The 23,455-nt window shown below is 37.9% G+C and overlaps 1 protein-coding gene across 1 annotated transcript; it reads left to right on the top strand.

Moving 5' to 3' along the window:
- The first annotated feature begins 10,048 nt into the window (after positions 1-10,048).
- On the top strand, positions 10,049-22,668 carry tlcd4b (TLC domain containing 4b). Its single transcript, XM_077619130.1, has 7 exons — positions 10,049-10,406; positions 13,558-13,710; positions 14,548-14,637; positions 17,050-17,108; positions 17,333-17,427; positions 17,527-17,600; positions 18,184-22,668. Exons 2-7 carry the CDS (start codon positions 13,565-13,567, stop codon positions 18,527-18,529), a joined length of 810 nt encoding a protein of 269 aa, XP_077475256.1. The 5' UTR covers positions 10,049-10,406; positions 13,558-13,564; the 3' UTR covers positions 18,530-22,668.
- The last annotated feature ends 787 nt before the right edge of the window (positions 22,669-23,455 follow it).

Genomic DNA, 23,455 nt, shown 5'->3' with positions numbered 1-23,455 from the left:
AAAATCACAGTGCAATAAGTGCCCTCTCATTAGGGCCTGTCTTTACCACTGTGTGGCTCCTCTGAGACGAGGCAGATGAGAGTAAGGAACAGAAGGCCAGAAGAGGAGAGCTGACTCCAGATTAGGATCCTTATTGCTATGATAATGACTGTTTGTCATCCAATGCGCGCGTTTCACACCTGTGGTACATGCAGATGAGTTCGTTAGTTCACGTTGGGGGGTTGTTGCAGTCAGTGTGTGCATGTGTGGTCGATGCGTATCCACGAGTAAGAGTGGTTCTAAATGAAGAAAAAGATCAGGTTCGTGGATATGCGCATAAAGGAAAGCTCAAGAAAAAGTGTGTGCACGTCTTTGTGTGTGTGTGTGTGTGTGTGTGTGTGTGTGTATCTGGCATTCACCCTTGGAGTGAATACACATTTAGAATGAACAAATAGATAAAGATAGAATTAAATAAATATGTAACAATCACATGCATTGCTCTTGGTGCCTGGCAACCGGATCCCTCCGTTGCCTTGGAAACAGTTGCTACAGAATGTGAGGTGATTGGCAACCGTGACAACGAGGAGGGAATAACATTTGACCCCTCTTGCTGATGGGGGACGAGGAGGCGAGTTGGTGAAGGGGGTGGAGGGTGGAAGACGAGGTGGTGCATGAAGTGCGAGGAGGAGGAAGGGGGCTAAGAGAAAGAAGATGGTATCAGAAGTCGCATGCTTTGAAATTCATCCTCTGAAGCTGCTTCACTTTCACTTCCTTAACACACATACGACCGCCCCCATGCCCTAGCTCACTCACTACACGCGGGCATACACACCCCCGCACACATTCACTGTCCTCATCAAAGATCGTAGTAAATTTAAAAATCACATGGCAAATCTCATTGAGAACATTCAGGATTAAAGGGGATATGTTGGCTTGAGCTCTTTATAGTGCGAGCGACTATTTTTGGTACCGTACTTTTCTGAATAGAATTTGCCTTTTGAGGGGCAATTTTATCAGAAAAAAAACAGTATATGTTAAAGTAATAATCATAAAATATCACAGAAAAAAAATTGGGATAGCCTATAGCCTTAAAAATGCAACATAACACAAATTGCACTTGATTATAAATCATGGCCCCAGCCAAACTATATAAAAAATACTGTGATTTATATTCCTGGAAAATAAGGCAATTGAATAAAAATATAACCTGGCATCTATCTACACACATGGATATCATATGGTGGGTCAAGTAGTCAACTTTTTTCTAATATAGCATTGTGTTACTCCTGAAGAAAGGATGAAATCACATCTCCAAGGGTAGAGTCGCTCTCTTCCACCATAATTGTTCCTCCTCTTATTATTTGCCATCCGATTGCACTTTATGTCCTCTCTTTCCATCCTCACTCTTCTCCTCTCTCTACCCAACTAAACTAATAAGGGTGTGATTAATGGTCTGCTAATTGGTCTAATCTCTGTTAATTAGAGTGGAGTTTCTTCTCGGGAGTAAAGCTTAGGGGAAAGATGCATTCTGCACTTATCTGGAGGTCCACAACTGCTCTGAAAGAGACCTGTTGTAGATAGAAGCAGTGCATTGATTGCACTGTAAAAGATCACTGCTATTACCCTCCTCTATTAATGCATAGCGTACAGGTAAAAATATTCCCAAGAGAAATGTACTGAACAATCACACCAGAAATGCAAATGTAATTCAATGGTCAATGTTGGCATAGGTTTAAAAAGTGGTTTAATGTTGTTATTTTAACAAAAAATACATATATAAGACATATTTCGGGTTTTCAGAAAAATGTTCAATGAGTAGTTTCGCTCTGAAAATACAAAGAGAAAGTGGAAACAGACTAAAAGACATTGTTTCAGATATTCAAGTAAAAGGCATGATAAAAAGGAAACGTATCACACTAACACACCATCACTAAATACAATCACTAAATACAAAACACGCTTATTTGTTTATTTATTTATTACTTATTTATGTCCAAAATGTATTTTCCTGTGTCTGTGCTCTCACCCTCTTGCTACTGTGATAGTGAATTTCCCGAGTACGGGATGAATAAAGTTATTTAATCTAATCTAAACCATCACTAAATAAGAATTGAACCCACACACAGCAAATACAGACATTAAGGCCTTGATTTTTCCAGTGACTAGACAAAACATTGATTCTTTTTTTAAAATACATTTTTCCCAATATATTGCATTCTTGAAGTAACATGGCATATGATGTGACAAATATTATATTGACCCATTGGCTGCCATTGACGCTAATAGACGTTCAATCCATTTAAAGTGGAAGGAAGGCTGTGAATGAACAAGTCCTCATTTGCTTCTAGCCATCCCAGTCTACTAGTGATACATGATTGCAAGTCTATCATCATCACTCTATGTTACTGAAAGATTTAAGATTATATTCCTATTTTGTGTCTCTTCTTGGCATTTAAGTGTACTATGTAAGTAAGGTCAGTTGCTGTATTTTGGGACGTTGCGGCTTTTTTTGTTAAGTTGTTATGACCAATAAACTCTGTATGACTCTGAGCTTGTGTGTTTATTTGAGGGGTGTGAAGAACAAAGCTCTGGCCCTGAGGATAAACATCTACCCAAAGTCACACAGATACAAACACACACCATACACGAACAGTCATGACAGATGTGGCAGTGGACGCACATGCGGCTGTGTCTCAACTTGGACAGTGAGGTGGGCTATAGGTAACCTGGAGTGACAGCTGAGCGTCTGCACAAGACTTTCCAGACGTGAACAGGGCGCCGCCACTGCATCTCTGTCCAGATGTGTTAAAGACACAATGAACACACACCAACACACACTCCAGATGTAGCGAAGGAGTCAAAAGACCGGAAACCGGACTAGCTCAGATTCCGGTTGAAAAGGCTAATTGTCTGTTCATCAAACAATATGTATGTAAATCAGTTTGTGTTGTTTTATACATGCAATGATTTTCCTGAGTTGCCTTTCTCTCAACTTTGTCAGTGTTGCCTGAGTGGGTGTAGAGTGAGCTGAATATTGCACCGCACAAACTTGAAGCAACCCTATCTCTTTTTTATAACACCTCACCCATCATTTCCAAAGTCAAATTGCTATACTGTGTATTCTGACTTAAAAGGGTCCTGACCTTTAAAATTTGCCCACTGTCTGCTGACTTTCCTCTCCTTATACATATAGATGTTGCAATACTTGGCCTCACTGTACAACTAGAAGGGCAATTTGTGGAAAAACGAAGAAGATCTAATACTCAAATTAGGTTATGCTTACAAATAGGGAATGTTAATCGAATTGAATTGAATTGAATGCTTTTATTGTCATTATACAAGTATAATGTCAAGTCTGCCATCTTGTGCCCATGAATAGGAATAAGAGGCATTGGCGGAATATGTCATTTCAAATGACTTTCACTTAATGGAGTTTTCTATTTTATTTAAAGGTTTGTGTGCATTATCGTGTCAAAATGTGAGGCTTAAAGAAGTTCATAGTAAATTATGAATGTGTACCTTTTCGGGGTTTAAATGCCATTAAACATTATTCTTTTTTTAAATGATGTTTTTGACCTTTCAACAAACACGGATCCTGTGTGCATCACTCTAAAAACTTTATATTTCATGTTTGTTCTCGTAATAGCTGTTTTAGGCGCCACCTGCAATTACATGCTAATTAGAATCCGCCTAAGATAATTAAACATTTGGACTTTATAAGACATGGTAAATCCAAACATTGCACAGCAGGCCTGAGGGAGGTTGATAATTAGTCTAATTCACAAAAGATGACTGCATAATAAGCATAATTCACAAAGGATTGCTGCATAATAAATGTTTTCACTGGTTTACTGTTGCAACTTTTTGTATATTAAATACTATAATTTATTATTTGTATTTTTTATTACTTTATAAAACCCCACAAAAATGTTAATATTGGGGGTGATATCCAACGAGATTTTATGCCGCATGAGTTGTTTGAAAGTATGAATGCTGTGAATTGGTAAACGTGTGTTGGTTGTGTAGCACACTTGAAAAAGTGGCCAGGAAAAAAAGCTGATTTGATATGTGGAGAGCATTGCTTTGCAAAGCTAATCTTTAGTCTGTACACATAGAATGGATAATTTATAATACATTTCCTTACTCGAGGCAAATTTTCAAAAAAAATATTTAGGATTTGGCTGGGGGCATTTCATATAATGTTTACCATTTTGCAAACACCTATTAGCATTTTCCATCTGGAGTGCAAAGATTAGTATTTTTGTCACCAATCACCAAGTTGGGAAAAATGTAAAAAGGTTTTAATTAAGTGGCTTTTGCTTCCTCCATTGTTGTTCTGTACACGCAACACAAGGAAATATACTTTTCTCCTGTTCATATTTCTGCTGCTGTTTTTCATTTATATAGTATACTTTTGGAGGTGCAGCCTGATGGTGTAGAAGTTCACCTGCCTGAATTCGGTGCAGGCAGGAGCGGGCTCAATTCCTGCTAGTGGTGGTATGATTGTCAGTGCGAATGGTTGCTGTCTTTCTGTATGTCCTACGGATGGCCAGTCTGGGGTGTAGTCGGCCTTTCGCCCTCAGTCAAGGATAGCAACCACCGCAACCCTTACGTGGATCTGCGGTACGGAAGATAAATGAGGAACGAATTGCTTAAAACCTCCAAAGCACCTGACCTCTGGGTAGGACTGACTTTAACATTTTCTATTGAATTTGGAGGTTTGCCTTGTGATTACATATTTTAAACACCACTCAATATTAAGAGACATTATTTAATAAAAACACAATTCCTTAAACAACATTACCATAAAAGGTGGTGATTACTGATTAATATTTGCAACTAACTAAAGACTGCTTTAACAAGAGAATGTTGTCTGCTCACAAACCAATCAGAGTGAGAAAAATAAGGGCTGGCCTCAGATGATGAGGCAAATGTAAATGGCGAGTGTATTTAAATATATCTACGCTATACCAAAGCACTTTGAATTAACTCAGAATCACCCATTCATAAATCAAGAGTGCTGCTGCTGCCCAAGTTATTGCCAACCCACGAGGGCCACCACAGTCCATGGACATTGGTCTATCAGTGTGGCCTACATGACCCAAAAAGTGAGGTCTACATATGTAAGATCCAGATCTCAATTATAAATCTACATGCATATTCATTTCTCAATCATGTTTATGTATATTTTGTGAATAAATAAACTATGTACATTCTTAAAAATGTTGATTAAATAAAATAAAAATGACTAGTCATAAATATACTCTGATTATAATTTATCCAGCTCTTTGAATATTGAATTATTGACCTGATCATTTTTTTTGTTTAGTTTAAATTAAGAAAGTGTTGCGCAACATGGGTGAGGCCCTTTAGTCGCCTGTGTACATACTAATGGAATTTGAGCAATTGACATCAATAGACTGCCCCCGTGTGGCACATTTTCTTCTTTATTATGAGACTTGTGGTTTAAAACAAACTTAAAAATAAATAAAGAAAAAAAATAACTTTGCATTTTGCCCCAATTTCTCTGTGTATTCCAGCTTCACCCCCACCAAACCAAATATTTTGCCTGCCAGGACAACACACATTAAGGCATGGTTGAATTGATGTCACCTTGTCAATTAAAGTTGAATGTTTTCTCAAAACAAGACAATCCGGTTGCCTATATTCAAGCTTTACTTCATGATAACCCAGGCAATGTACTTCATAATGGTTAAATAATATAAATCATTCATAGGATCATTGAAATGAAACTGGCCCTCTTCAAACCACAGACAAGTTAAAATATCTACTGATACACTTTGGAATTATACAGAAAAAGATCGTCTGTGGAAAGATGGTCATCAATCAAAGTACTAATCAAAACCAAGCGAAGTCCTTTATAACTAACAAAAGAAATTAGATACGTACTGCACAAATCTCTGTGTCAGCAACACAAAATCATGTTTCTCATGACATAATGTCTCTAAGTGCTTTTATTCTTTTTACTCACATCAGCTTTTTTTCTGATTTGGCCCACAGTGGAATTGACTTCGGAGATCAGACTAAGTGAAAAATGGAAGATTCGAGCATCTTGCAAACAGTCACCATGTGTGGAGGATGATGTGAAGATATTGTTTGGCTGACTAGGCCTGGAGAAAATGATGAAAGATGATAGGAATACCACCACTGATGGTCTGCCTTGTTGACCTTAGAATGCCAAATTAACAGTATTTTGTTAGAGTCAGAAATAATAATGGTGAGGACACCTTGCAAAGGAAACCTTCCAACTTATAAAATTTGCTTATTTCCATCCACTTCTTCAGAACAGCCCACATTCTTTCACAAATTCACACTGTTGAGTTCAAAATGTTCCAAAAATTCACACGATTAAAGTACCTGATATTCAATCACAGAACACAAATGCTAGATGACAAAAAGATGCACATCCTTGCTCCTGCCATGGTAACGGTGTTTGTTTGAAAGAATTTTTCCCACTGGAGCTCAATTATTTAATTCTGTCTTTGCCTAATTTGTCCCTCAGATAGGTTAATTACCAAAGGGTGTTTAAAAATGCTACAAGAATTTCAATTTGGTAGAAGACGATCACAGTTATTACGTCTCAACACACTGATTCCAATTCAGACACAAATTTAATTTGCTATTTTGTTCATTCAGTTGCGACAGAGTAATATCGCATTTGCAGTAGAGACAGTATGTGCAATGCTTAGTCCACACATCGGTTAAAATATCAACTATTTTTATTGAGTCGTATTTTATCCTTTTCGTTTCCCGCTCATAGCTTTTAAACATTGTGCTTTCTTTTGGTAGCTTTAAAGCAGAGTGTTGTTGTTGACCACATTAGTCACAATGTATTCATACCACAATCGTTTCATATTACAACATGTAAGTATTTTCTTAAAGGATATTTTTGGTACGTTCTTCCTATGCAGCTAACAAAAAGCTGCATTGCAACAAAGAAGGCCCTTAGGGCACCCTGAGGTGGTCCTAGTCTGAATGGTGCCCTGGGCAAAAGGCCCCCATTCTCCCAAAGCCAGGGACCATTGAGCTTAAACGGAAAAAAAATGTCTTCATGAAGCCCTGTAGGTTGTTTGGGCAGATTTATGAAGGTTGTGTTTATTGCTACCTCATAGACTTACAAGTGTTTAACTTATGTTTGAGTTCTTAGCACAATGGCTGCCATTAATGGCGATAGACAATTGGATTGGACATATGTTCATTCACTGCCAGCCCTCCCAGTTCTATTTGCGACAAACAAATTTTGATTCACAAGAAAGGATAAAAACAGCCACATGATTGGACGTCTTGGCCTCGATGGCACTGAGAGAGTTCATAAACATGTGAAATGAATAGCTGCAAGAATTGAAAATGAACAATGTTTCAAAATAAAAATTCACGGGTAGACAGTAGGTCCAACGCATAACACTGCCGCTCTTTACTTCACTTTTTTAATCAAAAGTGCTGGCCTACAAGGGCACAAGTTAATCACATGCTGAACATGAACGCCCATGTCAGCTGGCTACTGGGAAACAATATGACATGGTCAAACTCATGTTGTTTTGAACTAATTTAAACTCATATCTGACACTCTCCTGGGATTGCAAAGTGTCAGTACCAAAAAAGGCACATACAGCTTTAAACATGAATGTTAATGAAATGTAATGTGAAAAAATATGCTGAAAATGTGTTTGTAGTGATATGGAAAATATGATTGATAGGTATTGTCGTTTTGAATGCAGTCTTTCATGAAATATCAAGATAATTTAAAAAAAAATTATAATAATACAAATAAAGCCAAAAAAGTCATCCATTTCTGCTTATCTTATTATAGCAGCTGACTTCAGTGAGTGGATTGGAGTCGTCAGCAGTCAATCATGCACATTCTGTACATACAGCGAGGTACTATATTTGTACGTATAACAGAACCTGCTTCCCCTTTCCAGATAATTCAGTCGAGTGAACACCTTCAGGGACTATTTTCAATGTTTACATAGGTTTTGTTAGATATACAGTATGTATATTCAATCTCTGAGTTAGATGCTTAGCATAATGTAGTCAAGATTTCTAATATATCACTACAGTGCAAATTGTTGAAGTCTACTATCACATTTTTTAATCACATTCAATTATTTTTCAGAGTTCAAGGCTCATCACTAATTACTCTTTCAGTCTGCAGCCTATTTAAATATTGAAAGTCAAATAGAAGTCACTGAACACTTAATTACATTGAGCTGAACCATGTTTGAACAATGCCCAAGATTTATAATAACGAACCTAAAATGGTACAATAACCTCGGCAAATGCAAAGCTTATAGCAGCGCTGCAGCAGTAACTCACAATAGGTAATAATAATATTGAGCAAGTAGCTTTAGAGCTCATGAGCAACCTGGAAAACAAGGATAAAAAAGTGTGTTTTTGACATTAACACATTTTGGCTTATGTTGAGAAGCCACTGTATTCTTATAATGGTTACATTTTTAGTCTTTATTTGTCAACATATGTTGATAACTAAATAATTGACATATTGTGGTGACAACGGAAGGGAAGTTATTCAATATTCAGCTATTTCTTATTTGACTATATTAACAGATGTTGAATTAATCAATCTGACTACAGTGAGTGCAAACGCTGTCACTGAGTGATGCTCTGTTATATGATTAACTCTAATGCGGGCCAGTATAATATGACAAAGTTTCGGAGCAGAATTACTATTTAATTCTTATTTCCTACATATGTATTATATCAGTTTAAAAGTTGAATGCTTTTGTTATTTTAAAAATATGTGGGAGCACTCTTTTCTGTCGAGACTTTGAGTCCTGGAAAAGTCCTATCTGTTGGAGGAAGAATAGTGGTTTTCTTCCTCACCTCTGACCCCACCATCTTTATCTCAAGGTATGCTGCACTCTTTGTATGCCCCTTCCTTCTCTCCTTGCATGCCTGCATTTGTGTGACTGGTTCATTGTGGTGTGCAACAGCAAAGTTTAAATTCCATTTCCTGATTAGAGCTTATCATGAACATGGTAAATTAAATTATGAGTTTATAATGAACATGGTAAATTAAATTAGGAGTTTATCATGAACATGGTAAATTAAATTATCATTGTGTTTTTTAAATTTAACTTCCTTGCTGCCATTTACAGCGCTAAACGTCCGATCGCTTTTGACTGAGAGGGGTGAATGTTTAGTGCCATCATTGGAACTGGGTGTGCTAAACTGAAAAGTCTGATGGTGCCCCCACTCAAATATTATCCCACAATCACACAAAAAAATCATTCTCAATGGAAAACAATGAGTTAATTCTATGCCATAGTAGAGTAAGATGATTTGAATCAAAAGTATTATGTAGTTGTTTTTATTTCTGGTTGTCCGTCTCCTTGTGCCCTGCGATTGGCTGGCCACCAATTGTGCCCATAGTTGGCTGGAATAGGCTCGAGCACCCCCAGCGACTCTTGTGAAGATAAGTGGTTTGGAAAATGAATGTTTGTAATTCGAATAATTATAATGGCCTTTGTGAGCGGTCTGGTGACTGAGTGGTTAGTGTGTCGGCCTTGATGAAAATCAAGAGGAGTGAATAAAATGTTTTCTTATGAGTTGACTGTGCAATTGAGACATTGTATGAATCTTTGGACATGAGTTGTGTCAATTGAACAAAATCGGAAACATTAAAACGTTACATTTTAAGTGCCTTTATTATTATGGGGCTTTTGTCTGTCAAAAAATAGTATAAAGATATGTGTATTATATATCGCGCGTCGGCCTCACAGTTCTAGGGCCGAGGATTTGATCCCAGGACCCGATCTTCCTGTGGGGAGTCTGCATGCTCTGGATTCATCTCACATCCCAAAAACATCCATGGTAGGCTGGTTGGACACTAAATTCCCCCTAGTTCTTAGTCTGGGCGTGAATGTTTGTCTGCCCCCCTTGTGCCCTGCAATTGGCTGGCCATCAATTCACGGTTCACGGCTCCAGCACCCCCTGCGACCATTGTGAGGATAAGCGTTAGGGAAAAAATGAATGAATGAATAATGGGCTTTGTTCTTCGAGTGCGTCTCCTTTGCAGGGGGTGTGCACGATCGAGAGGCGGATACTTTGTGGCGTCATACGTCAGTCCTCCCTGTCAACAAAATAAAGCGAGTTTTAACTTTTCAAACCCGAGTCGTTTGTAAACTTCTGCAGAGAAGACAGACTGGGAAAATAAAAATCTGTACTACCTAGTTGTAATGGTGGATCTGACGTGTTTGCGTGGCAGGGGAGGTTTTTTCTTTTGTTTTTGTTTTTTTTCTCCCTCTGCTCGAGTGGCAAAGGCGAGATCGCAAGCTTGTAATTTAGCCGACTTGCTAGCAGCCGTCAAGTTGTAAGAAAGTGGACAAGACGGCGGCTAAACGGGAGCCTATCCGACCTTCACACACATATGCGACGGATAAAAGGTAATGGAGCCCTTTACTCCCCCGACGTCAAATACAATACGTGCACGATCGCGTGTGATTATTCTACGTCAAAGAAGATCTGTTTTGCCGTAGAAATCTTTGGCTGCGAGGCTCTCCTGCTAGCCTGTGGCTGCAGCAACAGCATGACCACACGTAGGCGAGAGGAAATGATTACTTTGCTCTGCAAAAAATGGACTGATTTGGGAGCGTGTGCCTCGGTGGAACTCGTTTTACGACTAACCGACTGGTTTTGCCATTCGAATTGTGTTAATGCAGACAAGCGTTGCTTAATCGTCTCGCCATTGCCCGCAATGCTTTTAAATATGCAGTCACACTACATGCCAGGCAAATATTAGTTGTCAAGAATAACGCTAATCTAATGCACATGACTGATACGACATGGAAAATGATTGCAATCGGAGTTATCAAATGATCATATTGGATGAGCCTGTGTGCCAATCGTGAATCAGCATTCATTTCTCAATTTCTCCTCGAAGATGTTCGTAAGATCTGGCTGGTTGATTGTTTGGACTCATGCGTGGTGCAACAATAGCTTAGTCGGCAGCGAGGTTCGATTTCCAGCGAATCCGAGGAAATTGAACCGCTATTATTTATGTTGAGTCGATGTGTCACGGGTGACGAGTTGCTGACAGCGGCAGGATAGTCATGTGATACAAGGTCAAATGTGGACGTGGGAGTGAATCTTCTATCCGAGCTGTCAGCCGCATTGAGGAGCATCCGTGTTGCATCCTCCCACGGGGGGCTGTGCGCGTTATAGCTTGCCAGGTGAAGAATGTGCGTGAATTATTCAGACTCATGCAGCACAGGATCGTCGTGGCCCAGAAATGCGCCCTGCTGCCAGACAATAGGAGGCTTTTAGATGGTGGGGCTCCTCCGAGCTTTTGCTTTGTGATGAACATGCTATTTTGCAGGGAATCGTGCATTCGATTGCAAGCTCCATCGAGAAGGATTGGCTTGAGACTCACTGGTGTGAGGGATGGCCATCTGGCCTAAAACCTTTGTTTTATGCACACAGAATTTGGGTTATGATTTATTTATTTTTTTACGTTGACACGTGCATTCCCAACCAGTCCTCCCAGTTTAACTGAAAAGTCTATTGTCGTCAAAGACAGGCAACGAGTTAAGTACTATGATGAGAAAACTTAGATGTTATTTGGGACCATAACCAGAGTATATTTTTGTTTTTATCAATTTTGTATTTATTTTTTTAATCAAAAGTGTTTGTTATATCCATTCATTTATAGAGATCTGGTGTCTACAGATGTGGCTATCACTTTTTGAGTGATGTAGGCCACACTTGTATAGTTAATAGCAAAATATGATCTCACATGAATGTCACATTTTGGACCATATTATAAATCAGCAAAAAATGACACTTGCCCCTTTTAAAGGTTAGAAATAATTAGTTTGGAACTAAATAATTGTAATGTAAATAAAACCTGTCCTAAATATCCCTTTCCCATAATTTGTTTTGTCAGTCCCCAAATAACAACTAATACGTTCACGATAGAACTATGGGGGGTGATCTTAGTTTTCAGTTGACTAGACAGTGCTCATTTCTCACATCTAGCTGGCATGACCAGGCAAAAAAACATTGAACAAGCAATGGCTCACAACATAGTTAGCCAACATGAAGCATTCGTAAATTATCGTCTCACTATGCTCTAGAAAGAATGTCATATCTTGTGCTTTGTTTAGTGATGGGCTATTGCAAGTCTATTGCAGACATGACATTGTCCATTTTAGTGTAAATATAGCAGTGGACATGCCTGAAGTGTCATGTGCCGCCTGAGGTTGGCAGAACTAATAGACTTTTGTTTATGCACACAGAGAAACGTCATAATAGGGTAATGTGAGTTAATCATTGATTAAACCATGTGATAAGCGCTTCTCGTGTACTGTCGTACTGTTTTCCCCCCTCACACAGTAGCTGGGTGTTTATTCACTGAGCAAAGGGTATTTGGTTTATTTTAAGGGGGTCTTTGGCGTGCATTTTTACTATATTTTTACAGACAATAAATTTATTTTTGATTGGATGTATATTGCCGTAAATTAGTTTTTAAAACGCTGTATTTTAACAACGCAACTAATAAATCTGCCTCTTACCAAATATCAAACAGGAGTCAAAAAATATATAGCTATATATTTTTTTGTTCTAATTGTCAACTTGGCAAGACCAATATACTCATGAGAATAGTATTGCAGCGTAAAATACATCAGCATAAAATTGTCCCAAAACAATGCTCCTTTTTAACTTCTGTTAGTACAGTCATCTGACCAGTGAGCCATATTTGCCAAGGCTAAAGTTTACTAGCATACACTAATTCAAGCTTTTTTTAAAAGACATATTATGGATTACTTTTTTGTATGTCCTTTACGATATACATCGAACTACTTTCAGTTGGACATAAAAAATTCTCAAGTCATTATTTTTTTACTAGGAAAACAATCTTGATTTTCCACTTGTACAACTTCAAGTGTGTTTAATCCGTTATAATTGTGGGTTTAGTTTTATCTTTCTTCACATCTAGAGTTTGAAAAAAATTGTAGACGCTCTCACAAGGAATGCATTCATCATTAAAAACATCTCACGACACACTACTTAACAAAAGTATCCGAAAAACATGGATCATAGCTTACCTCCCTAAAGGTAGAGCCTATAATCGTTCTGTTTAATAATAATAGTCTTTGACATAGAGAGATGAACAGTTCAGTCATTGTAAATAAATAAAAAGTTCCTCTAAATAACATGCAAATTATTGGAAATTTTACAATGGCAGACAAAATATTTGTTTTACAGTTTCACGGCCACTCCTCACTTTTCTTTCTATTCAAATAAAGCATTCTGTAGATACTGTACTTCATTCATAGTCAGTGAACAATTTTTTAAGCCGTTGTTTTCTTTTTTTCCAGTAGACTTGCTCAATAGATCTCCTACTAGTGTCTGTCTTCTTGTCTCTTCTTACAAAGCACCAGGCTTGTCAGAAGCACTCTGATCACTTAGGTTATGGATCCTGGTCTTTGAATCCATGTTGTACAATTAATTGGTTCCTTTTGAATCCTCAATTGTCCTCGTGTGTTGCTTTCACCCATCCTATCCTGTTCTCTCTGTCCTTCTGTCACCTTTTAGGTGAGGGATGGAGATGAGAGAGTTGACTGTGGTAGCTGGTAGCTTTGTGGGTTTCCAGCTGCTCTTCTCTCTGGCCAGTCCTGTTCTCTCTTCAGCCTTCTCACCAACTTATGGGTTGCTGCCTCCGACCAAGCACACAGAATGGAACTCAAGGTGGGTTGCAAAACTGCAAAGAATTAAAGTGACACAAAAACAATCAGAACATGGAGATTGAGAAAAAAAAGTACAAGTAGCATTCAAACTTGGGGTTTTGAAAATGTATCATCCTGGATAGAGTTTCCAGTGATTGTTTTCAGTGTCCATTCAAATAAAGGTCCAAACGCTAGAGGAAAAAAAGCCAACATTATGAATTGTTATCATATATTCAGGCCAATAGCAAGAATGAAATAAAAATAGTTTTATTTGCAGCAGAACCTTTTTTCATCAACCTCTGAGAACAAATCAGTCTGTTTTTGATGATGCATCATCATTTATATTTAAAAGCATTGTGGTTCTTTTTATGACAAGTTAAAGGGGACTTGGTTAACTGTATACTGGCCAACTATTGCATAACCAGACAGCTTTCAACTTGTTTGTTATGTAAGCTTGACTTAAGTGCAAGAAAGGAGGCTCGAAGAGTGCTCGAAGAAAGACATGCACATTTAATGAACAATAAATTTTTGCATTCTTTGACTGGTGCCCTTTATGGTTTGCAACTTTTGATAATTATTTTACTTAGGCTTACATTTTAAAATAAATACTTAACCTTCAGTTCCTCTTTAATGTTAAGTAGGTCGTAGGCTTGGGCGATAAATCATGAATTAATCTGATTTGTTAGTATTTCTTTATTATGGTTAAACTTCAATCGTGAATCAAATTTTCTGTGAAAAAATCTGAGATTTTGTTTTTCCGCCATATTGCTCAGTAGTGTAAATAGATATGGAACATGTAAAATTGGACAGAGGAACACATCATGTTTTTTGTTAACTAATGAAAATACGTTTGTTACAGGTTAGTGTCGACTGTTCACGCTCTGATTGTAGGATTCTTTTGCTTATACATCCTATGCTTCGATGACGCTGTCAACGCCAATCCTGTCTGGTAAGAGAAATATACATTCAGCTAATTAAATGAAACTTAACTGGAATCTTGAAAGAGATAAATCCTTATTACCACGTATTTCATTGTCCTACAATTTTATTTGTGCTATAACATCTGGACTTTGGACCGCTCTTCTTTTCTCTCTGTTCCCCTTTCTCATTCTTACCACCTCCTCTCCTAGCACACGGACTTGAGTCCCACCAACAAGGCTTCTTTTCATAGTGAACCGCATCACAGCCTAATCTTCTGCAAGCTCACACTCATTCCCCGCAGCTAGCCTTGTCTCTCCTGCTCTTTATTGCAACAGCCTACTGCAGCACACCTCCTTCTCTCTCATTGTCTCCCTTTTGGCCTCGCTTAGTGTTGCTCCTAAGAGGGAGAAAAGAAATTTTGTGTGAGGGTCTGGGGCTTTGGCTAAGAAATTCAGGGCTCAAAAGGGGGACCCAAGCTGCATCTGTTCTTGCAACCAAGCTGGATTCCTTCATTTTAATTCCTTTCACGTGGCGAGGAAAAGGAGATTTTGTTTAGTAAAATATTTGAATTCACTCTTCTCATTTGAGCTCTTACCATTGCAACACAGTCTGACTTCTTTGTTTGAAATCCAATCTCTAACCACATGTAAACAAAAATATCCTTGCAACACAGTATAGTGGTGAAAGCAATAATCCTACAACCAATCTGATTCTGCGGGATGATCATTGGGAGCCGTAGCACAAGTCCAGCATTGTTCTACCTGTTTCTGCTGGAATTGGCTCATGCAAACCATCAAAATAACATTTAACTACTTTAGCATAACAGGCGTTTTTATTCATCAAAAACAAGACAATTTTAATTCCTAAAAAAGTAGTGATACACAGTATTTGGTAGCCAAATATTTCCAGCCAAAATGTGAATAAAGGTTTGCTTTTTGTTTTGCCCCAAAGACTATTTCACAGTTTGGCAAGCACTCTGACCTAATTAAACAGGGTTGATTTCTTCTTGCCCAAGGAATAATCCGTAGTAGGTTCAGTTGCTGGTCAAAATATGTCATGTGCATTCCGAGCTCAGTGAAAGGGATACGGGATAGGGCCTCTCGTGGACCGGACTTGGCCACCCCTCCGCCTAACCCTAACTCTGACCCTAACTCTAACCCTAAACCTAACCTTGTAGTCCTTAATAATTAAGCACCAACAAAAATCATGCTAGTTTTTGCTCACCAAAAATCACACTTTTTTTCGTGATATAATGTACACTATCAGCTGCATGCAATTAAGGAAATACTATTAAATAAAAATAAAGAAAACGTGTTATAGGGAGTCATAATAGATACTGTATACATAACAGAGTATACTTGTTTTTATTCATTTGAATTGGGTTTTTAATAAAGATTTGTATTCATAATTACATAGTAGCTTTTTAAAAAATATTTTATTTCATTCATTTTATTTGCACTATATTTCTGGGACCACTGTGGGTTTGTCTTTCATGGCTAAATTTGACAGTGCAATTTGGGGTCATCCAGAGTTGAACACGAGCTGCCGTCCATTTCACGTTAATAAAGTCTGTGCATATGGGTTCCATTTCACAGACGTCTTACCCGATCATTTGCTATATGACACCTGACTGTGACTGGGATCAAATGTCTTTGTAAGCCTCGTTGTTGTTTTGGATAAATGCTACAGTATATTTGCGAGGACTTCTAATGTTTCGTCTGCTCACGGCTTTGCCAATGAAGAAGATGCTTGCATAAAATATTGAATAACATGCATTGTTTTACTTAGTTGCATAGTTAACCCTTGATAGGTCCTCATTCACCTCATTTAATGCCATTGAAGGGGCTAGGCGTCCAATCGATTTTGACTGGGAGTGGGGATTGGTATTAAAATAGATAGGACCTCTAGTGCCGCCTATAACAGTTAAATGCAATTCATTTTTTAATTTACTGACGTTATTTTATTTTTTTAAAATTTTTGTTAGATTTTTTTCATTCATACATACAAACATATGTAAAAAAACAATTACAAATATACCACAATTATCAATTAGTAATTATCAGAATATGGCCATGGTATCCATATATGTAGGCGACAGTTCTATAGCAAATGTTCATATTGTGGCCTACATGAAATGTGATGTCTATGTATGTGGATTCCTGGCCATTATGAAGGTAAATGGTGAGGGTAATTTATATCTTTATTTTTATTACGAAAAATAGTCACTTGGCCTGTATAGGATTGATAACATTGTTCTTTTCTAAAGCCTACCTAATTGTAATCATCACAGATGTTGTCAAAGTTCATCAATAGAAGACAATCACAGTTGTATAATATGATTGTGCTTAATGATTAGCACAAAAAGTTCTATTTACAAAATTAGATTACTTCTCTACTCATTCTTTTTTTTTAATCATGATGTTCCAATGTCGATTCACAGGGGGGACCCCAGCATGGTCAAATTAAATGTAGCCATAACCTGTGGCTACCTACTGTATGGTGAGTTGTTTTGTCTATTTGTTTTCCTTCTAAAATCTCTCCTTTCTTGGGCTCAATCAATATTGATGATATAAAACAGCTCACACAGCAATTCATTCTTCAAAACATGCAGAAGCCTACACTTTGCTGGGTGTCCAAAACTTCCCAGCCATAGTTGTTTTCTCCCTGTGGATATTTACACAATGCCATTTTTGTCAGTTCTATTTTTATATCTCACCTTCCAGATTTGTTGCTGTTGGCATGTAATTGGAGCACTATGGGAGACAAGTTTTTCGTCTGTCACCACTTGGCGGCGCTCTATGCATATGGATATGTGTTGGTAAGATCAGATGATGTTTAAAATGTAGAACTCAATTTTCTTCATTTGTATTTTGGTGTCACTTATTATTATTGTTATTTTTGTTTTTGGTCATTTCAGACTCGTGGCGTGCTGCCATACTTTGCCAACTTTCGTCTTATTTCAGAACTATCTACACCGTTTGTGAACCAAAGGTAAGTAGGTACAGGGGGTCAAAATATATTATTTATGCTGAACTTTTGATCAATCATTCTGTGAAAGTACTGCGCTAAACCACACCTCTCACTGATGTAGTATGTGCACGTTGCACACTATGCCTGTCTTGCAATCATTCCAAAACAATCTGGCATCAAATATATGCAATGCAGCTGAGTCAAATCGTTCTTAATAGTATTTTCATTTAATTAATTGGCTTTCATTGACAGTGCTGAACTTCCAGGGTACTAGTCGCATTTTTGGGAGGCATCTGTTAACATAACCGCTTTTCAGATAACTATAACCTAAAAAAAACACGTAACGGGGTGTCGGTGGTCAGAAAGGGTAAAAAAAAATCCTTATAAGTCGCATTGTTGTATTAGTCACAGGCCCAGCCAAAAAACTCCAACTTCCAGTCACATTGTTTTGTTGTTAAGCAGAATGAAAATTCTATTTCACAATGGTTTGGCAGTTTATTCGAAGATACAGAGGGTGGTTATTTAAAAAGAAAATCCTAAAATATTAATACTTTAAGTTCCACATTTTGCTTTGCATTTAGCCTTACCACTCTTGTCTTTTTAGGTGGTTCTTTGAAGCATTAAAATACCCCCGTTCAAACAGGATGGTGGTAATAAATGGTGTCGCTATGGCAGTGGTGTTTTTCCTGGTACGGATTGCTGTCATGCCGTCCTATTGGGTAAGCGTATGTGCCACATTTGGCACCGAAGACTTTGAGCGCCTGGGTTTGGGTGCCCAGGTTGCGTGGATCACCTCCTGTGTAGCCTTGGATATCTTGAACACTATCTGGATGTATAAGATAACTCGAGGTTGCTACAAGGTATTGGCCATAGCGAAAGGTCAGAAAGAAAAAGGAGAGGCCTCTACCTGCTCGTCCAAGAAAAAGCATCCAAACAACCATACAGACTAAAAGAGAACATTGGAAGAGGCTGCACATCTAGGACTGTCTGCACTCTCAAATCCTGAAAACTCAGCCCTCCATCATACTAAAGCTGGCCAGTAGAAGCAGCTGTTAAATCCTCAGGTTCGAACCCGGACTCAAGACATGGGGATACAATCAAGCACCAGCCTTCGCATCCTCAGTGTGCTTTTCCAGGCACATAAGCATCCTGCTGCTTTTTGTTACGAATGATGAGACAGCGTTCACGTGCACGTTTTGAACTCCTATTTTGCCTCCTTCCCTTTGCTTTCATTCTAACTCCTCATCTGCTCTTACATCAACCAAAGCCCAATCCTCTGAAGTGCCTGTGAGTGACAGGAGAGCAATAGTCATGCTTGAGTAGGACCGCTTTTTAAAAGTGAAATCCTCCCGCTCCACTGGCCCCTTTCCACTCTGTCCAAATTGCAGGATATGTTGTAGCACTTGAGGCCCATACCAAGGTTGTAAATCCACAGGGCTCGTTTCTTAAATGCACCAAACCTCAACAAAAACGTATAAACACCATAATGCCTCGACTACAGTTTTTCCTGCTGTGGCCTCTTTGTACTTGTCACCAGCCACATATACCACAATTGAAATAACAAAAACAAAACAACAACACTATGGTCATGTATGAGATATGTCATAGCAGACCTTTATCACTTCGACTTCTCTTGGCCAATTTTGCACTCTGAATTTTACATGACCTCGCTAGTTTGGGTGTTAGGTCATATTAGATGCATCACATCCTTTGCCTCACTGGATTGGGCTTCAGTGTCAGCCTGAACTCTTATTTTATTATTTTTATTTTAAGTTCTACCTCCACTCCTCAGCCCCCTTGCCTTACAACATCAGCAAGCTTTTCCCTTTCTCCTGCTCCACAGTGAATGTAGTCTTTGAAATGATATCCTCGGTGACATCGACACTTTAAACAGTCTCAGAGATTTTCTTTACCCCTCTTTCGAGCCAACCCTCAACAAAGGTTATCCCAGCCAACGGAGAGAAACCCAATGGCATTAAAAACGTGCTGAAAGAACTAGTGCACCCAGAAAGCTTTTTTTTCTTCCAGATTTTATCTCAGAATTATTCTGAGAAACTAATAAAGCAGATGTGTGGCAGAAGTCAATTCACTGTAGTCATAGTTTTGCAGTGGATTTCATATTTTAAGCCTTTACAGGGCAAGTGACTATTTTTGGTCATTCAACCATTTTAAAACTGTCTGAAAATGCTCATCTTTCAGTGCCATTGATGGCCCTAGATGTCCGATTTATTTTGACTGGCAGGGGCCGAAGGAATGTTAATATGTCAGTTCCAGTCAAAATGCATCAGATGTTTAGCACCGTCCAAGGCAGCCAATGAGTGCCCTATGAAGGGTTAAAACCAGCGTGGTGCTTTTTTTCTTTTTATTTCTAATTATAGCAGGGTCTTTTCTTTCAAATTAACCAAGCAATATGTCTTTTAAAAGTAATATTTTCTAATTATTTACTTGATTTTTAGGTTTAAAAAAACAAAAACACAACTGACTCTTTGGAATGCTTTTGAAGGCAAGGTGGCATCCGGCATGTTATTATTTTTAATTCTGTATTTCTATCAAGCATGGTGGCATTAGCCTCATTTCTACCCAACTATATGCTTCAATTCAATATCGTAAAATTTGTTATTGAAATTTGAGCTCTATTGGCAAAGTCCTCCACTAGGGTACAATAATAGATTGCCCAATCAGGTACTGGAATTGAATAAGAATTCAGAATTGACATTTTTTTGTTTAATAAACATCAAACAAAGACAATCTTCAGTGCAGTGTCCTGACAGTAACCATAAGCAAGCAATACAGAATTTTCCTAGGCATTTTTTTAATTTTTGAAACAGTGATTGTTTTTTTCTCCCCTTTCAATCCATTTCATTGTATCGAGCCAGTTCTCTATCAACCATACTAAAGACTACATATAAAAAGTAGGAAACTTCAGTTTGATTATTGTGCGATCTTTTTCAAGAGAAATGCATACTGCAAGGTGGAAATGAGTCTTTTGCTATTTTTTTGTGATGCCTTTGAGGAATATTCAGTATACATAAATTGCACCTTTTGCTCTGAACATAGTGAATGCATGAACTTGTATGATTCCTTTTTCCTTGCATGTCTCCCTACATTTGCACGGTAGCTATTCATGTGCTCACTCTTTTTGGCTGACTCATACATGGACAAGTAAGCAATCAGATTTGAGAGTAGTGACATGACCAGAATGAGATAAATGGTGGGCATGGAAGTCACCCTTTGCATGTTTCCTTTTCTTCATAAGTAGGTATTTTGTATTTCTCAGTGGATGGACAGAATGTTGGATTTTTTTTACTGGAGAACTAAAAGAAGGAGAGAAAAAAAGCACACTCCCCATGGAGCAATAACTCTTGACCTCCTGGATTACTGTCTGTCACTACAGAGGAGAGGCTGACACATTCGGTGCCTTTTACAGGAATATGAACTAACTTTTTTGATAAGCATGAGCTTTCTAATGCGAATATCCTCAACGATTGTCATTTATGTATTCCTCTGTATTCCGTGTGTATACTCAATGTATACTGTATATTTTTATAATATGCCTGCACAATGAATAATCCGGCCAAGTATTAATATAATCCAAAGATGATCAGGGAGGCTGTCGTGTGATTGTTCCGTCGGCCTCTTGACTACAGGCACGTCCACGTCTCCATGAATGTTGTCATTGGTTTAAAGAGCGGCACTAATAGTATCCAGCATGATGAGGAATGGAATCAAAATGTATTTATTTTTTGGGATGTGAGATCTTTAATGGTAGGCTTATGTCTCATTGCATTGGCCTTGTAAAAGCTGTGAATAGAATAAGAATTGTAGCGTTTAGTCAAGGACTATAAAAATGGAATATCTCCTGAGGTCAGTAGGACGCTTGCGACATGCTGGGATTTTTGGGCTCATGCACAGAGGTCTAAATTGAACTAGACCTGCTTGTTAATTCTTTCAGTTGATGATAGGCTTCCAATCATGTGGCTTTTAAAAAAAATCAATTAAAAGTCTTTAAATGAGTTGTCATGATTATACATGTAATCCATTTCAACTGAGAGGGATGATAGTGAATAAGCATATGTTCTTAGTTTAATTAAATCGGACGTCTATTGTCATCAGTTGAGCCATTGAGTCATTGAATGGACTTTGAAACTGTTGTTGGCAGGGTCTTTTCCTCAATGTTATTATTTTGTTTTGTACCTCATTTTGATGTAAATTAGCTGCAAAGATGATTTATCGCACATATTGGGCCGGTCAAAAAATTGTCGTTTGCAAATGGTTGCTTGTAAAAATTTTGTGTATTGTTTTATCAGGTTTGAAAACCACTTTGCCTTTTTATTTGAGGAAACAAAGGTTATAACACTATAGGACAATTGTATTTTTCGGGCTATGAGGCACACTTTTATTCCCCCCACCAACAGTTTACTGTGCGTGGTTTAATCCAGTGCACATTATGTATGATATCTGGCAATGCATAATGACCCTGAATCTTTTTTTATTGTTGTTGTTCATAGCTGAAAAATTAATTATTAGAACAACAATTACAATGTTAAAAGATAAAGGACAAATCAGAAATACCATACATTGATGCGCAAATGTGCTTTATATTCCGAAAAATACAGCACATTATACAGTGTATCTGAAATGAATAAATCACTGAAGTATCCTCCTTTGTGATTAGTTCTGCCATATGCTGACCTTTTATTAAAGATGATGCGGTACAATTTTAAAAAGCAGTGGCATGGCTATGTAGTCAAATTATTGAAATCACCTTATGACTGGAAATTTCAATGACAAATCAATGTATTACTTTCAGTCAATTGCCACCGTTTGTTTTTCTTAACGTTTTCCCCATTGCCTTTTTTTTTCTTTTTAAGTGCCGTTTGTTCGTCTTGTTTGTTTCTCTGGAAATGTTCTTTTTTGGAGGTGTCGTGAGCCAGCCTAGACCACACAGAGGCTTTTTGGGGATCCTTCTCTGAGAGTAATTTCTCTGACGTGGACATATAATGGTTGTTTATCTACAATAACCATGTAATTCTTGATATGATTTACTTGAAAGTGTTCTTCAATAAACTTGAAGACAAAAAGAAGCTAAGTGAAATGTCATTTATTGACTCGACATTACGTGTTGGTCCTTGTGCTGAACTTTCTTTAACCTTTAAAAGCGTCCTTTTTTTCCAAACAAGGATTTGTGTGAGTCTGTTTGCCCACAAGCATTTTTTCCCATATTGATCCAGTTCATACAGTACAGTTATAGTCCATATTTGCTACTTGTTGGCACTGTAGTAAAATGTCCTCCAAAAATGTGTGCGTAGGGAGATGGAGGAACTATTTGTTTATAATAAAAAGGGTATAAACCAAAGGGGGCCCTCAGAAGATTGAGGCTATCGCAGCTGTGTGTGCACATGAGAGCTGTGAGAGGTCTTAAGGGGCTTGGTCAGAGTTTTGTACGCGGAACTTTACCAAACATGGTCACATGGAGTTACAAGAGACTCAATGAATTTTTTTCCTGCTACTACAATGTGTGGTCACAGCAACACCAGATCTGGTACACCGATGAAATGCTAGATTGGTGCTGTAATCAGACACCAGATTGATTTTTTTTTTAAATCAAATTGAAAGCACAACATTTTTTTTCATTGTCGAGCTTCTGCAAAAGTGATTTGCAGTCTTCTGTTAGCTGGCTTTTGTCAGGTCTCCTTTTTCCCACTTTAGGAGGCTTAATGTGTTTTCAATATGTCATTTGTGGGCACCGAACAGATGTTACTATGGTATGCTGCCCAGCTGAATTTTATATGCAAATGGATCAAAATGATCTTTCTATTTCATAAGGAATTTATGTTGAAGCTTTTTCCCAGACTTGGAGAAACAAAAACAAATCA

The sequence above is a fragment of the Stigmatopora argus genome, chromosome 14, assembly GCF_051989625.1.
Source record: "Stigmatopora argus isolate UIUO_Sarg chromosome 14, RoL_Sarg_1.0, whole genome shotgun sequence".
In the NCBI taxonomy this organism is placed as follows: Eukaryota; Metazoa; Chordata; class Actinopteri; order Syngnathiformes; family Syngnathidae; genus Stigmatopora; species Stigmatopora argus.
Note: the sequence above shows the minus strand (reverse complement) of the source record. Positions and strands in the feature narration are given on the sequence as shown.

Excerpts from the sequence above, each read along its gene's own strand:
- tlcd4b (XM_077619130.1), top strand. The coding sequence starts at position 13,565 with ATGGAGATGAGAGAGTTGACTGTGGTAGCTGGTAGCTTTGTGGGTTTC. Across the intron at positions 14,638-17,049 it reads GTCAACGCCAATCCTGTCTG|GGGGGACCCCAGCATGGTCA; the intron begins GTAAGAGAAATA and ends GTCGATTCACAG. Across the intron at positions 17,109-17,332 it reads CTGTGGCTACCTACTGTATG|ATTTGTTGCTGTTGGCATGT; the intron begins GTGAGTTGTTTT and ends CTCACCTTCCAG.